This window comes from Plasmodium gallinaceum (genome assembly GCF_900005855.1).
Source record: "Plasmodium gallinaceum strain 8A genome assembly, contig: PGAL8A_v1_87, whole genome shotgun sequence".
Classification (NCBI taxonomy): Eukaryota; Apicomplexa; class Aconoidasida; order Haemosporida; family Plasmodiidae; genus Plasmodium; species Plasmodium gallinaceum.
In genome coordinates, this window is record NW_021628251.1 from 1198606 (window position 1) to 1216386 (window position 17781).

General features: G+C 18.0%; 4 protein-coding genes across 4 annotated transcripts; 1 reads left to right on the forward strand and 3 right to left on the reverse strand.

Annotated features, from left to right (window-relative positions):
• Positions 1 to 1328: 1328 nt before the first annotated feature.
• PGAL8A_00302800 (conserved Plasmodium protein, unknown function) lies at positions 1329 to 4346 on the reverse strand (the record flags this gene model as incomplete). Its single annotated transcript, XM_028672030.1, has 1 exon — positions 1329 to 4346. One exon carries the CDS (start codon positions 4344 to 4346, stop codon positions 1329 to 1331), a length of 3018 nt encoding a protein of 1005 aa, XP_028528624.1.
• Positions 4347 to 6957: 2611 nt separating this feature from the next.
• PGAL8A_00302900 (large ribosomal subunit associated GTPase, putative) lies at positions 6958 to 9799 on the forward strand (the record flags this gene model as incomplete). The annotated part of the gene is made up of 2 exons (XM_028672031.1): positions 6958 to 9363; positions 9695 to 9799. 2 exons carry the CDS (start codon positions 6958 to 6960, stop codon positions 9797 to 9799), a joined length of 2511 nt encoding a protein of 836 aa, XP_028528625.1.
• A 96-nt stretch (positions 9800 to 9895) lies between these two features.
• On the reverse strand, positions 9896 to 12646 carry PGAL8A_00303000 (conserved Plasmodium protein, unknown function; the record flags this gene model as incomplete). The annotated part of the gene is made up of 2 exons (XM_028672033.1): positions 9896 to 10135; positions 10421 to 12646. 2 exons carry the CDS (start codon positions 12644 to 12646, stop codon positions 9896 to 9898), a joined length of 2466 nt encoding a protein of 821 aa, XP_028528626.1.
• A 2670-nt stretch (positions 12647 to 15316) lies between these two features.
• Positions 15317 to 17161, reverse strand: MAPK1 (mitogen-activated protein kinase 1, putative; the record flags this gene model as incomplete). The annotated part of the gene is made up of 1 exon (XM_028672034.1): positions 15317 to 17161. The coding sequence occupies one exon, from the start codon at positions 17159 to 17161 to the stop codon at positions 15317 to 15319; it is 1845 nt and encodes a 614-aa protein (XP_028528627.1).
• Between the last annotated feature and the right edge of the window lie 620 nt (positions 17162 to 17781).

Sequence of the window (17781 nt, forward strand, 5' to 3'; positions counted from 1 at the left end):
TTTTTTTTTTTTTTTTTTTTTTTTTTTTTTTTTTTTTTTTTTTTTTTTTTTTTTTTGTTCCCTTTCCTTAAATTCTTTATTTAATGATAAAATAATTTAAAAAAATTTTAAATTTAGTACGATATTTTTTTATCTGAAAAATTTTCATTACATAAATATAATTTGTAGTAAGTATAATAAATTAAAAGTTAATAAAAATTGTAAAAACATAAAATGCATTTTATTATTTTTTTTTTTTAAATATGTTAAAATATTTAAAAACTGTTCTTTACAAATGAATATATTATTCAAAAATACATAAATAAAACAATAAAAATTTATACACATAAAATAATGAAAAATCCAAATAAACAACTTAATGTGAAAAAATTACAACACAAAAATTATTTAAATTGATTTATTTTTGTCTTATATATAATCTATATAAATATGTGGAATTTTTTTATTAAAATTATTTTATATATTTCAAAAAAAAAAAAAAAATATATATATATTTACTTAAGCATATAGAATTATACAGATTTATATTTTATGTGTATCCACAAATTAATATTAAACATATATTAATTATTGAAAATGTTAAAATTAAATTATTTAATAATAGAATATATGCATGAATTACACAATAATATTTAATAATATAACATTTTTAAATAGGAAAACAAAAGATAAATTATGAAATAAAAATAATAAATAAATTATAATATAGCAATTTAATAAAAATAACAATTTTATAATGCAGAATATTTGTAACAAAAAAAAAAAAAAAAAAAAAAAAAAAAAAATCTAACAAAATCTATAATTGTTTATATATGTATATAATTATTTCATCAGATATTTATGTTTATTTTTTTTTTACAACTCATGAAAATCATTTTTTATTTCAAAAATAATTTGATTGTATAAAAATTTTTTTTTAATATAACAATCTTAATTTTAGCTAATTGAATAAATTTACTTTATTTAAAATATACTTTTGTGTAATATTATTTTGCTAAGTTTCTTTTTGATAAATATCAAACAATTAATATTAATATTATTCTTATTATTATTCTCATTTTTTTTTTTTTTTTTTTTTTTCCATATTTAGTTTGTTTATTTGCTCATACAAAAAGAATATAATTAATTATATCTATAACTAGCTAAAATGTTAGTAATACTATTTCTGATATATGCATATAAATAAAATTATGTAATACAAATAATTACTTGATTTTTTTTTTTTTTTTTTTTTTATATATTTCAAGAGGGACTATAAATAATTATTAAAATAATCATAATTATGTTGTTTTAATTTAAATAATATGCATTAAGTATATTATTATTTTTTATAAAATTTTATAATAAGGAATACTTTCTTTTGATTCATTATTATTAACAAAATAATTTTCTTCATTTTGATTTCTTTTTATTTGTCTTTCAGATTCTTCACCATTTAAAAAAGTAATATTGTCTAATATGTTTTTATTATTTTTATTCATATTCTTCCAAAAACAAAAAGTAATAAAAAAAGTATTTTTTCTTTTTACTAAATCTTTCATAATGGAGCATATCTCTAGTGACATATTTTTAAATTTGCTGTTTTCTTTTTCTGACTTATTGTAACAATAATCAGAATAAGAAAATTCTTCTACAAGATTTTCTTTGTCGTTATTTTTTAAATACTCTATATCACAACTAGGATGAAATAATATTAAATTATTATTTAAAATATAAATTTTGCACACATCTTTACAACTAAAAAAAAGGAATTCAATTAAACTATTATATCCAAAATATAACGGGTTTATGGTTTCTTTATATTTTCTGAAAAATTTTTCTCTAAATAAACAAAGAAAAATTCTCTTTTTATAACTATTTTTTAGTAAACGTTCTATTTTTACTTTAGCATCTTCTATATTTTTGATTGGAATATAAAACTTCTCTTCATTACTCTTAGAAGGATCTTCATTATTTTTAAAAAAGAAATCATCATTTTTAAAAAAATATTCATCGTTTTTTAAATAATTTTCATAAATTTTTAAAAAATCCTCGTCATTTTTTAAATAATTTTTTTCTTCTTTGTAAAAATCTTCATAATTTTGTTTTTTCAACAAGCTGTTTATTTCAAAACTGATTTCATCAAATATAAATTCATTTAAAGAATAATTAAATTTACCCAGATTATCATTTTTGGTATTTTCGGTAGGAAAGTTATTTGAAAAATAATTTGTATTTTTATCATTTTCAAAAATTGGTAATTGAGTGTTACTCCAATCTAAATTATCTTCATTATTTCTAAAGTAAAAAATGGATGATACGATATTCTTAGCAGCACATGAAGGCTTTATTAATTGACCTTCTTCATGCATTAACCCATTATATAAACATAACTGAATTATATGAGCAATTTTACCTAATGAATAATCTTTCAAAAAATAAAAATTTTTTTTTTTTAAAAAATTTGCAACTTCATATATATCATTATCAAATTCCCATGGAATTTTTGCATCCACCTTTTTTTCTTCATTTTGTAAATTACTTCTTAAATTAAAATTACTTAAATCATTTTCTAAATTTTTTTCATGATTACTGTTCGTTGAACATTTTTTTATATCATTTAATTCTTCCTTAAGTAGAATGTTTTCACTAATATTTTCGTGATTTTTTGAAATATCTTCTTGACTTAATCTTATACCACTTTCTTTCTCTTCTAAGAAAAAATTATAGTAATTTAAAAATTTTTTTTCAAAATTTTCTTTATAGTCATTATTACAATGAGAAAAATAAGAAAAATTTTTATTTTCCATATCAAATAAACAATATTTATTTGAAATGTCATTTTCCATATCATCATTAATAGAACAATCATATAAATTACAAAGGTCTCCATTCTTTGAATTTATTGAAAATATGTATTTCTTTTTATTCAAATATTTAACAAAATCAATTAAAAAGTATATATGTGAATTACTTTTGTTTGATTTACATATATCTAAAAAATATGTAATCATTTTTTTCCACATTTTTTTTGGGTAGGAATTTCTAAAACTTCTCGTTTTTACCCATCCAGAAAACCATTTAGGTGTTTCTCGTAGAAGAACAAAAATATTATTTTTTTTTGATCTTACAACTATATATTGATTATGTAACGATGCGTATATATTTAAGAAATTGTATTTGATTTCAAAATTTTCATTAAAACACTTTAATCTCTGCTTAATTTTTCTGTAAGTTGGTTTAATTTGATCCTTATATAATGTTAGTAGGGTCATATGTAAAATAAATTTTACTTCATTAGTGATTTCTCTTGGATTTATAAAAAATTTTGTTTGATTAATAGCAAGAAATTTTTTTATCTCCTGATTTTCTTTATCATAATAATAGTTATCTTCATCACTAGAATAAATTATACTTTTTTGTGTTATATCGACTGTATCCGTTAATTCTTCTCTGCATACTACATTTATATCATCATTATTTTCTTTATCTTGATATGTTTTATACTTATTATGTCTTGTTTTATTTATTTTTTCTCCTTTATATTCTTTGTTATTATCTATGAACTTTTCTTCTTCATTTACATCTTTATATATTTCTTTGTTTTCTTCATATTTTATTTCCAACTCATCATTAACTAAGTTTTCTCTCTGAATATATATATAATCAATATTTTTATTGTCCACTTTATTATAATTTTTCAAATTATTTTTATTTCTTTCTATAAAAAATGTTTCATTCATATTTTTTTTACTGTTTTTTTTTTTTTCTGTTAAATGGCTTAAAGTATTTGTCATACTGCAATTATTTTGTTTATATTTTACTTCATTAATAAATTTATTTAAACTTATTTCATTATTTACGATATCTAATTTTTTTTTATCATAATTTAAATATTCTTCATTTGTTATATGATTACTAATTTCTTTATCATTCTTTTCAGTAATAGCGCTATTTTCCATATAATTTTTTGTTTCTTCATTTATTTTTTGTGATTTTATTTTATCTGACATTTTAAATGCAGGATACTTAAGAGGTTCATAATATGAATAATTTTCTTCCTTTTTTTTTTTTTTTTGATCTTTTATGCTTTTCTTATATAATATGTTTACGTTTTTATTAAGATTCAAAAAATTCTTTGAATTTAGATCTCCCCTGTTATGGAGATAGTTTTTTTTCTTTCCTAATCCTATGCCATTATGTATATAAAAAACATTATTGTAATTATGATTTTGTTGTTCTATTGTAGTAGAAATATCTTTTTTATCATAAAAACCATTTTCTTTTGTACAACTACTACTACAATTAAAATATAAATTTCTTCTTTTGTGATTTGCTTCTTTTATATTTTTTGTTAAAGAATCCATTTTAAATGTAAATCAAAAAGTGAAATCATTTTATAAAAAAATAAAAAAATAAAATATAAATGAAGAAGTGAAGTGTTGAATAAAGAAAATAAATAATAGGAAACAAAAAAAGGATTATATAAGGATTTCATATAACAATAATGATAGGAAAAAAAAAAGGAAAAAAAGAAATGTATGAAGTAATAAAGTTTCTTTTCATCTGATAGTAGAACAGATAAACATATATATATATTTTTTTTTTCTTTTTCTTCTTTCTTTTATCATTTTCTTCTTGTTCTTCTGTTGCTTCTTTTTCCTTTTTTTTTTTTTTTTTTTTTTTATTTTTTTTTTTTTTTTTTTTTTTTTTTTTTTTTTTTTTTTTTTTTTTTTTTTTTTTTTTTTTTTTTTTTTTTTTTTTTTTTTTTTTTTTTTTTTTTTTTTTTTTTTTATTTTTTTTTTTTTTTTTTTTTTTTTTTTCAATGTAAAACTTTATTTTTTTAAGCTTTAAAAAAAAGTCTCTTTTTTTTTTTTTTTTTTTTTTTTTTTTTTTTTTTTTTTTTTTTTTTTTTTTTTTTTTTTTTTTTTTATTTTTTTTTTTTTTTTTTTTTTTTTTTTCAATGTAAAACTTTATTTTTTTAAGCTTTAAAAAAAAGTATTTCATCTTTTATTTTTCGTTTTATCCTTTTTTACTTTTTTTTTCTTCTTTTATCGTTCTTTTTCATTTTTACTTTTCTATTTTTCATTTATTTTTACTTTTTTTTTTTTATTATATATTTTGTAAGAACATTATACTTATTATACTCAATAATGGCATAATATATGCACATTTTTTTTATACATTTTTGTACATACGAAATTGAATATTTTTCTTCAAATTAACTATTGTGAAACTTATTACATGTTTTATTTTCTAAAACATCAAAATATAATCTGTGTTAAAAATTTATCTTCAAAAAAAAAAAAAAAAAAATTCGTAATTATATTTATATATAAACAAAAATAATATAGTAATGCTATTATTCAAATTTTTATTTATTTTAATTTTTGCTGTATACAAGTTATTTGAAAAAATATATTTTTTTTTTTGTGTCTTATTTTTTTTCAAAAAGATAAATTTTTATGTTTCTTAATTTAAATCTATTTTTTTTTTCCATTCATTCTAAAAGGATTATTTTAAAAAAAAAAAATAAAATAATTAATATTGGCACAAATTTAAAAAAGTATTTATTTTACTACATAATTAAAAAAAAAAAAATAGAGGAAAAAATTACGAAAATTTCTAGTAATATTTTGCTTGTGGGAATTTTTTTCTTATTTCTTAATTACATTTTAATTCATTAAAAAAAAAAAATATAAAAAGGTTTTTAAATAAAAAACGTTTATTTAATTTGTAATTTTTTTTTTTAAATCACTTAATTTATAAGAAATTATATTTAATTTTATTTTTTTGCATATTTTTAAATATTCATAGGAATATTAAAATTAATATTTTATAAATATAAAATTTTAGAATTTCATTTATAAGAACCGACTTAATTATATGTTAATATCATAAATATTAATTAAAATTCTTTTTTTTACAATTATTAAAAAAAAGAAAGATAAAAAATAAATGAAAAAAATATACATTCAAAATCCCTTAATATGTAAGCAAATAAATAATCTTTTTTTTTTTTTTTTTTTTTTTTTATAATGGTTTACATTTGTTCATTAAATACTTAAGTTGTGCTAAATTTTGTTCTTTAAATTGCTCATTCAGCTTTATTACAAAATAAAATATTTATATGTTATCATTATAAAAACAATTAACTTTCACAAGGAAAATAAAATATTTAAATATTAATAATATTATTCAACTTCTAAAAGATAAAATTTTTTTTGTAATATAGGTTAAAAAAATATCGTTAAAGTTCTTTAATTAAATACATATATAATTCCTACATATAACAATCTTAAGCAAAATTGTATATCATTCAATTTTATTTGATCTAATTTTTAAAATTATTATATATCATAAATGAAATTATAAAACATTTTATTTTTAGCTACTAGTTTCATTAGAGAATCTTTTTAAAAAAAAATTATAATTTTAAATAAGTTTTAAGAATAAATTTAAATGCCTTTAGAGAAATGTATTATCTAAAGAGCATTTTTTTTTTTTTTTTTTTTATTCTGATAATGTTTTGAGTCAGTATTATTTTTACATTATATTTTATTTATTAATTAAGAAAAAAGAAAATACTTAGAAGTTACTTCCCAAAAGGTGATAATAATAATAAATGGATGTTATCTTTTAAGTAATTCTCATAAAAACTTGGTTATATAATCTCATTATCTATCCATTAAAATGTAAATGAAATATTCCATATATTTTAAAAAAAAAAAAATAATTTATTTTAAGAATGTTTTCATTTTTACAGATTCCTTAAAATGAGTTTTTTTTTTTTTTTTTTTTTTTAATATATATATATATGAATAAAAAATATAATTTTTTCTTCATGCTTTAATAAAATTCATTTACAAGGAATATTATTTGGAACTATAATTTTTTTTGTTTTTAAATGAACTTTTAAATAATTATGTGTTGTTATAAAAAACTATAATTTATCTATACAAAAAAAAAAAGAAAAAAATGGGTGTTTTTAAAAAAAATAGAACGAAACAACATAACTGTATGGGAAGAAGTTTAATGCGTAATAAATTGACGAAAAAAGAAATTTCTGAAAATATTCTTTATTCAAAGATTGGATGTGATCAAGAAAAAAATCTAAGTAAAAAATGCTCTATTTTAAATAAAGAATCAGTAGATGATTACTTAGATAATCAGTTGATTATCAATAATATTGAAGTTACTAAAGTGTTTGTTCAAAAAAATGAAATTAAAGAAAAAAGAAATTTTTTAAATGAAAATAAAAATGTAAATGTTCAACATATTGTTTTACCTATTCCTGGAAGAGCTCTATTTTTAAGTAGAGAAGATAAAATCAATTTAATTATTAATGAAAGAGAAAACACAAATATAAAAAAGAAAAAAAAAAAAAATGTAAAAAAAATTACTTTTTTAATGAGTGGAAAGAACATTGTACCAATTAATGTGTGCATCCCAAAAAAAGAAGAATCAAAAAAACAAAAAATAAAAAGTTTAAAAAAAAGTTTGAAATATAAGAGAAATGAAGAAAAAAAAATTAAAAATAATAATTATTCAGTGGAAAATCATAACGATATTCTAGAAGAAAATGAAAATAAGAGAGAAACATATGAAAATGAAGAAATTGAATCAGAAAATGAAAAAGATATAGATGAAAATGAAGAAATTGAATCAGAAAATGAAAAAGATATAGATGATAATGAAGAAATTGAATCAGAAAATGAAAAAGATATGAATGATAATGAAGAAATCGAATCAGAAAATGAATCATGGAATAAAATAATAGAAGATGAAAATGAAAAGAATGAACTAAGATATGTACAAAGTGAAGGAGGAATAGAAAAAAAAAAATATGATAATGAAATAAGTGGTGAATATATATGCGGAAATTTTTTAAATAAAAAATCAGAACATGGGGAATATAAAGATGAAGATAGTAATTTATTGAATAATTCGGACATGAATAAAAATAATTTAAGTTATGATTTTAAATATGTTTATATGTATGAAGAGTTAGGAAAAAAATATAGAGAAAATAACTCGAAAACTAATTTAAGTAAAGAAAATGTGGAGAAGTATGAAATGGAATATTTTGTAGAATGGAGAAAACTATTAAGTGATATTGAGGAAAGAGAAGGATATATCGTAACTCCTTATGAGAAAAATATTGAATATTGGAAACAACTATGGAGGGTTATAGAAAAAAGTCATGTTTTATTTTATATTATTGATGCTAGAAATCCTTTATTTTTTTATTGTAAAGGATTAGAATACTATGTAAAGAAAGTAGATTATAGAAAAAAAATTATTATAATCTTAAATAAAGCTGATTTTTTAAATTTTGAACAAAGAAAAATATGGGCAAATTATTTTGAGGAAAGAAATGTTCAATTTGTTTTTTTTTCTGCATTAAGAGAGTTATATCATCAAAATAAAATAGTGATTGAAAATTATTCTGAGATAGATTATAATAAAGACAAGAATAAACATGATACTATATTCAAAAGAGAAAATCCTATTGAAAACGATAACTACATTGAAAATATTAAAACAAATATTGAAGATAATAATATATCAAAAAATAAAAAAAAAGATGAAAATATTAATGATGATAAAAAAAATATAATTAATGTAGGTTTTGGTAATTTAAGTTATGAAACAAAAAAAAATGACAATACAGATATATTAAGTGTAGATGATTTAATAAATTTAATTAAAAAAACTAAATTAGAAATCATAAATTTATATCATGAAATTGAAATGGGAACATTTACGACACCTAATTATATGGTTGGTTTTATTGGATATCCTAATGTAGGAAAAAGTTCAATTATAAATTGTTTAATTGGTGAAAAAAAAGTTAGTGTAAGTCGTCAACCAGGAAAAACAAAACATTTTCAAACAATTTTTCTAAAAAATTTGCATTTTTCATTATGTGATTGTCCGGGTTTAATATTTCCTTCTCTTGTATTTAGCAAATATGATTTAGTTATCAATGGAGTATTTTCAATTGATCATTATAAAGGTGACTTTATTGATATTGTTCAAATCCTTTGCAATATAATACCTATACAACTATGTGATTACTACAAAATTAGTAATAATATTATTCATGAAGTAAAGAATGAAAAACAGGAAAAGATTTTCTTTTTAGATGCAACTGAATTTTTACATGCCTTTTGTACATCTAGAAAATATGTATCAGGAGGAAAAGGGGGGTTACTCAATTTTAACTTTGCAACTCGATTAATAGTTCGTGATTTCATAAGTGGTAAACTTATATACATTTTCCTACCTTCCTATTTCATGAACAATTCTAATATTTATCAGAAAAAGGAATTACAAGATGACATATACTCTATTAAACAAATAGAAGAAGAATTGCTAAATGTAATATATTTAAATTTTATTAAAAAAAGAATTTCATATATTTATTTTATTTTTAATTTTTTTTTTTTTTTTTTTTTACATGTATATTCCTGTTAGCATTAATATATATATATTTAAATGTACATATATTTTCATATTTGCTTATAAGTATTCCTAAATAGATATTTCAATTATAATTTCTTTATTTTAATTCATCCCTTTATATATACTCCCTTATTTTTTATTAAAACATTATTGTTTGTATTATCTATATTAGCATATATTTTACTTATATAATAATTATTTTCCTTCTATATTAATTTTTTTTATTTTCTTTTTTTCATTTTTGTAGGATCAGAATACAACCGAAGAGATTGCAGTAACAAAAAGAAAATTTCGTTATATGCAAAAGAAAATGATTAAAGGAAAAAATGTTATGAAATATTCTATTAATTAATAATATCCCTTAATTATTCTTTTGTTTGTAAAAATTGTTCCTTTATGATTTAATAATTGTAAAAATAAAGAGGATAATAATTTTTTTTTTTTCTCTTCATATTACTAAATTGATAAACATCAAGAGTATTACAATTGAATATTTAATATAAATGTTTTTATGACTGCTATAATAAGCTGGTGGCATAAAATACAAATCTGCAGGATTTTGACTACCATAATTATACAGTTGAATTGGTGTAAAAGCTACTGTGCCCATTGTATTTAAATTTGATGAATTAGATGTAGCATTAGATATGCTACTACCAAGTTTGCTATTTTTTTTTGTACAATATACCTATAAAAAAATTTGTATTTTTATTTTTTTAAACAATTGAATGAATTTAAATAAACAAACAATGTTATATTAATATTATATAAATGTATATGGTTTTTATTTGTAAATATGCTATTATTTAATTAAGGATATATATATTTTTTTTTAATATTATGTTTAAAAATAAATAATTATATAAATTATTATGAAACTTTTTAAAATTTTATTATAAAAAATTAATAGTGTTTATAGAATTATATATGAATAAGTTTTATGTAATAATATTTATTAAATTAATTATTTTACTTGAACACAAGAATTAAATAGCACTTCATCACAATTTTTACATGTAATTATGACTTCATAACCTGATCTAAAAAAATTTAATGGCTCATTTTTTATATATTTCATTTTAACAGGAACTTTTAAAGTCATTTCAATTAATGAATGTTTTCTGAACATTTTTCCTTTCCATTTTAAAGAATTTTTACATGTTTTCACAATAATATTATTAAAATAGGCCTCTATATGTAGTTTTTGCTTTTTTTTGAAATATTTACTTTTAAATTTTGAAAAAAGACTTTTTTTTTTTTTTTTTTTATTTTGACTTTTTCCTTTACTTTCTCCTTTACCAGAATAAGAAGATTCATTGTCATCTTCATCGCCATCTTCATCTTCATTATTAATGATTTCATCATTATCAATGTCCTCATCTTTTTTTTTTTTTTTTTTTTTTTTTGAGAAAAACCCTCTTTTTTTTTTTCCATCTGATTCTTCATCATAATCATCACCTTCATCATCAGAATTTTTTTTTTTAAAAACTTTTTGAAATATAGATTTAAAAAAGCCGTTTTTTGATTTGTAATAATTCTCCATTGAGTCACCTCCTAAATCTTCACCAATTTTATATTGATAAAAAGCATACTCCTTATTATTATGAAAATTATTTATCAAAGTATTATTCATTTTTTCTTTTTTTATAATTTCAACTGGATCATATAGTTCGTTATTAGATTCTTTATGTGTATCGTTTTTTTCTACTATAAAGTAGTTGTTTATATAATTTAACTTATTTTTATTAGTAGAAATATTATTATTTTCTCTTTTTAAATTATGTAAATCAATATAAGAGTACTGCATTAAATTTGGATCGGAATAACTTTTATTCGATTGTAGGTTATGATAATCATAATCAAAACTTTGATTCGTTTGTGAGTTATTTTTTTCCATATAGATAGGTTCTGCAATTTGATTATTCTCATATGAGATACTATCATTAGAAGAATTATTATATTTTGTTTCGTTATTGGAATTATATTTAGAGTTATTCGTATTATTTTCATCGTAATCAAAATGAAGTTTTTCATTTTTCTGATTTTCTTTTTTTTTTTTATATACACTACCTCTTTCTTCTTCATCAGATTCATTTTCTTCTTGATCATCATCGTTTTCATTTTCATCAATGTCAGTATCATCTCCACTTCTTGAATGATAATTTGACCTTTCTCCATTACTTAAAATGCTCTTTTTAGAAATATCTGTATAAATATCATTTTTATCTTTAACTATTTGCAATATTAACTTAATATAAATTGATGACATTCCATCATCGGAAACATCACATTTACTTAACTTATTTTTCAAATATTCTTCATATTTATTAATATTAATTTTTAATCTTCTATATATTATTTTTTTTTCTTCTGTATTTTTTTCTAAATAGGAATAATCTGTTCTCTCTTTAATATTATATTCATCATCTGGTTCTAATGATTTAGAACAAGTTAAAAATTTTTTTTTGAATTGAGTTTTGTTAAATAACATATTTTTTTTTTCAAATACTGTTGAGTTATAATATATATTCTTAGCTGATTGCTCTAAAAAAGATTCTTTATCATTATTTTTTGAATAACTTCCATTTTTTTTTTTATCTGATTCATCTTCTTCTTCTTCTTCTTCTTCTTCCACTTCTTCTTCATCTTCTGTGCCTTCTTCGTCTTCCTTTTTTGTAGAATTAGATTTTTCTTTTTTATTTTTTTTTGAATTGTCTTTTTTTTCATCTTCTTCATCTTCTTCTTCTTCTTTTTCTTCTTTTTCCTTATTATCACTTGTTTGTTTATTTTCATGTTTTGTTGATATATTGTCAACTTTTTTATCTAAAGGAATTTTAAATGTGTCATATGTAGTTTGACTAAAATCTTCTAGCAATCCTTCATATAGATTTTCATATCCTTCTAGAGAGGAATAAAAACATATATCTTGACTTTTTGCATGTGTCTTTTTGCATTTTTTGCATATAAAACCAAATAAGCAATCGTCAGAATTATCTTTTATTATATTTTTATATGAAGAACATCCAGCTGCCTCACAGGTGTGCATATTTGTCCCATTTCCCTGCACTCCTTCTGCTAAGCTAGCTGCTATTGCATCTGAAAGTAAATTATTATCTAAATTAGCCGAGTTATAAAAATTTACTATATTTATAAAAAAACAAAAAAAAAAAATAGTTACTTTTTTTAATGAAAAAAACATTGTTAAAAAAAGTAGAAGCAAAAAAAAAAAAAAGCTAGTAATAGGAAAATACAGATTAAAAAAAAAAGAAAAGTGTTATAAGATATATATTACTAATTTTTATTAAGCATTACAACATAGCAAAATTTTACAAATTATAAAAAAACCACATAATTGAAGGATATCATTTTAAAATAAATCAATTAATAGGAAGATAAGAATAATTATAAAATAAGATGGAAACAAAATTATTTTAATAAATATAACTCGATAATAGCCATTATTGAATAATATAAATTTTTTCAATAATCATTTTTTTTATTGAGTACATTTTTAATAGAAAACATTTTTTAAATAATAAATTTTTTTTTAAAAACATTTTTTCAATAATTAATATTGTATAATAAACGTTGTTTAGTAAAAGTTATGATTGAATAATTAACATATTTCATCAAGAAGAATTACTAATAAATATTGTCTATTCATAATAAATTTTTAATAATATGCATTATTTATTACATCCTTTTTGTAAATAAGAATTATATTTATAACAAAAGATAACTATTAAATATTAGTTATTAAAATATTCTACCTAAAATCAAAAAAAAAAAATAAAATTATACATAAAAATTATCATATGTACATTAATCTATAACAAAAAAAAAAAAAAAAAAAAAAAAAATTAAGAATTTACGAAAAGAAATGAAAATAGTAGGATACCTGTTAATGAAATAAAACAAATAAATAAAGTAATAGAAATAAGAAATAGAAAAAAAAATTATTAGATCATTCTTTTTTTTGTTTCAGCATGTATTGTTTATTGTGTTTTATGTATTTTGTAAATATTTGCACCAATCATGCACTTTAATGAGCTGAAATATAATTGTACAAAATATTTTCAAAATATTATTTTTATTAAATTTAATTACATAGGAATACTTAAGAATCGATTTTCAATTTCTTTGTTTCAGAAATACTAAATAATTTGTAGAAATTTAAGGTATTCTTTAAGTTTTTCTTGAAGTTTCAAAAGAATAGTTCTAATAAAATTCACTTAAAGCAGATAACCAACAACAGGTAGTTTAAGGGAAAAAAAAAAAGAAAAAATAGAAAAAAGTATTGCTTTACAAATTATAAGAAAAATTGCAAAAATTATTTTTCTTTTTTAGATTAATTCATAAGTACATTTTGAAAATAAAAGGAAATATTTTTTATTAACATAATATATATATATATATATATATATATATATATATATATATATATATATATATATATATATATATATGTTTTCTACTCCCAACTTCAGAAATGAAATGATTATACTTAATTATTCTTTTTTATTAGAATAATATATATAATTAATATATATTTTTTTTTTTTTTAATTTTCTTTAGTTATATTTAAAAAAAAAAAAATTATAAAAATAATTATATTTAGCTATATGCATAGAAATATATAAAAAAAAATATAATAGTTATAATAAATCAGAATATTAAACAAAAAACTTTATAAAAAAACAAATATATACGTAAATCTAAGCTTCTTCAGTTTATAATCAAAGATAATATATATATATATAATTGGTAATAATATTTTCAAAAAAAAAAAAAATATAATGAAGAGAAAATCAAATATATATGCATATGTTAATATAATAAATATAACATAACAATATTATTATTTAATTATCACGATTATAATTATTATCAATTATATATTTCAAAATGATACAATAAAAAAAATTATTTTTTTATATAAAAAAAAATATAAATTAATATGAAATAATGAAAAATCACATTGAAATTTTTTTTTTTTTCATTTAATTCCTATAAAAAGGATTATAAATTAGAAGTAAATCAAACAAAAAAAAAAAAAAATAGTTGCATGAAATTTATAAAATTGGTAAAATAAGATATATTTTTTTTATTTTTTACTAACTCGTAAAATAATTAAAATAAATGTATACACATAAAAAAAGTTCAATATAGAAAATATAAAATTCTTAAAAAATAAAACTGGAATTAAATATGTAATTGTTTTAATTATATTTTAAACTCACTTTTATTTTATTGAAAAATTGAATAATTAATAAAAGAAAAAAAAATTTATTATTATTCTCCATTATATTTTCCTAATCTATTAAAAATAACTATACATATAAAAACATAATTTTTTAAACTATCAAACAAAATTATATCATTAAATTTTGCTCCTATTATATTTTTTCAATAAACAAAAAAATAAAAAAGAAGGAAATATAATTTCTTTATAATTATCTTACAAATAATTTATAATCAATTTCAAATTAATTTGTAAATATTTTAATATTTCATTTTTATTTTTATATTTTTTTTTTTTTTTTTTTTTTTTGTGTAATTTGACAAATTTTCTCCTAATTCGTAAATTTGAAGTAAATTCTGTTCGCATTTTTTTAAATTTTATTTTTTTTTTAAAAGCTTAACTAAAATATTTTTACAAAAATCAAAAATACGATTTTTTTAGATTTGTGGGTACTGCTATCGTTTTTGCTTTTTTTCATAGTATCAACAGAATAATCAATATTCTTATATATAATTTGAAATTCCTTATATTTTTTTTTAGCTATTTTTTTTAACTACTTTTTTTAGCTATTTTTTTTAGCTATTTTTTTTTGCTATTTTTTTTAGCTATTTTTTTTAGCTATTTTTGTTAGCTATTTTTGTTAGTTAACTTATAGTTTTTTTTATTTGTAAAAATATTTTGTGCACAGCAATCATAATGTTTATTAACATTTTTAATGGTACTATTTAAATCATTTCTAACAATATTTTTCTTTATATTTTTACTTTTATTTTCATTTTTTTTAGAACAATTTTCAGGAATTTTTTCTTTTTCATTCATAACTTTAGTAATGTTTGATTGGGGATAGTATGGATTATTTATTCCTGAATTCACAATATTATTAGTAGATATTTTCCATCTTTTATCCTTATTTTCTATATTTACGTTTTTAATAACTTGATGATAACAAATATCAGTTTCGTTACTAACTTTTTTATCATCAGTATGTTCATAATAATATTTTTCATTATTATTGTTAACATTATTTTTATTATGTTGATTCAGTACATAATTATTTATTCCTTTATCTTTTTCATAATTTTTTTTGGAATTTTGAACTTCTTTAGATTTGATAGTTTTATTATTATTATCATAAGGTTTTTCAAGGATATATTTTTTGTTTTTAAAATTTGATATTTCATTATTTTTTGAATAATTTATATCAGAAAAAATAATAGATTTTTTATGGTTACTCAATTTATTATAAGTAATATTAGTATTAGTAATAGAAGCAGTTTTTTTTTTTTTTTTCTTTTCTTTTTCTTTTTCTTCATCATTTTTGTTATTTTCTATTGAATCATTTGTTTTAATTAAATTACCTGATGCTTTCTCTTGATAATTTTTTTTTACATTTTTTGAATAGTATTTTTTTCTTCGCATTATATCAAAATATACAATATTTCTATAAAAATTCACTTTATATTTTGTACTATCATTAATAGGAATAGTGATAATTTTTTTACAAATAGGTTCATCTATAATAGAATGAAATTGTTCGACATATTTATGTTTGAGAGCATTTTCTGCACTAATCCTTTTTGAAGGATTAAATTGTAATAATTTTTGAAGTAAATCTAATGAGTCTTTTGATGCTTTATGAAAAATATCAGATAAATTTTTTTTTTTAATATCAATAAAAGAAGAAATAATAGTTTCAGCAAATGGAGATTTTATATCTTCAATATCTTTTCTATTTGGTTTTCCTATTATTTCAATAATTTTTTCTAATTGATTCATAGTAGAATTTCCTCTAAATAATGGTTTTCCACTTAACAACTCTCCCATAATACAACCAAGTGACCACATATCTACTCCTTCTGTATAATTCGTACTACCTAATAAAATTTCTGGAGCCCTATACCATCTCGTTGCAACATAATCTGTTAGAACTGGTATTTTATTTTCATTAACTTCTGTTGAGATACTTCTTGCTAAACCAAAGTCAGCTACTTTTATATGACATTCTGAATTTAAAAGTATATTTGAAGGTTTGATATCACGATGTAACAATAAGCCAGAATGTATATATTTTAATGCTCTTAATAATTGATATATTATATATTTCTTATGTATTTCTTCTAATAAATCTGCTTTAATTACTTCATGTAAATCTGTTTCCATATAATCAAATACTAAATAAATGTCATTATCATTTTTTGCTTTCATAACATCCATTAATTTTATTATATTATCATGACCATTTAGTTGATATAAAAACATAATCTCTCTAAAAGTTCTTTGAGCATCTGTTGAATTTTGAAAAGCATCAAATATTTTCTTCACTGCTACTATTTTATTATTTTTTTTACATTTTGCTTTAAATACAATCCCATATGCTCCTTTTCCTATTTTTTTTATGATTTCATATTTTTTTAATACATTTTCATCTACTTCATCTGTGTTTTTCAGTTGTTTGTTTTGTTCTTTCGGCATTTTACTTTACATATAAAAAAAAATGAAATTGATTCTTTATCTTTTAAATACATAATTTATTTTTTAAAAAAAAACTCAAATTAGAATGTTAAAAAAGAAAAAAAAAAAAAAAAAAAAAAGACTTTGTCTCTTTTTATATATAGAAATTATATTATTTTTTACAAAAATTATTTTTTCTTTTTAAAGTGAAAATGCAGCTTTTCAAAATGTAAAAGGATAAGTATATTACTAAACAAAAATAAAAATGTATTTTGAAAATAATTATTTAAAAAATATTAATTCTAAAAGTGTTATTTTTTTAAAGGAAATTTTAATTTTTCAAGAGGAGAATTTTATTTTTTAAAAACTAAGAATTTCATATTTTTTAGATAAATAAAAAAATACATATTTGCAAATTAGAACAATTATTTCTTTAAAAATTAAAGAAAAAAAAAAAGCACTGAAAAAATACAATACCAAAAAAAAAAAAAAAAAAAAAAAAATTTCATAAAATTAAATTATTTGTATTTTAATGCCAATCAATAATGTTTATATAATTTTTATATTTTTTTTTCATTTTTTTTATAAATTTTAATAAAATAATTTGTTACTTTTTTTTTTTTTTAATAATAAATAAAAAT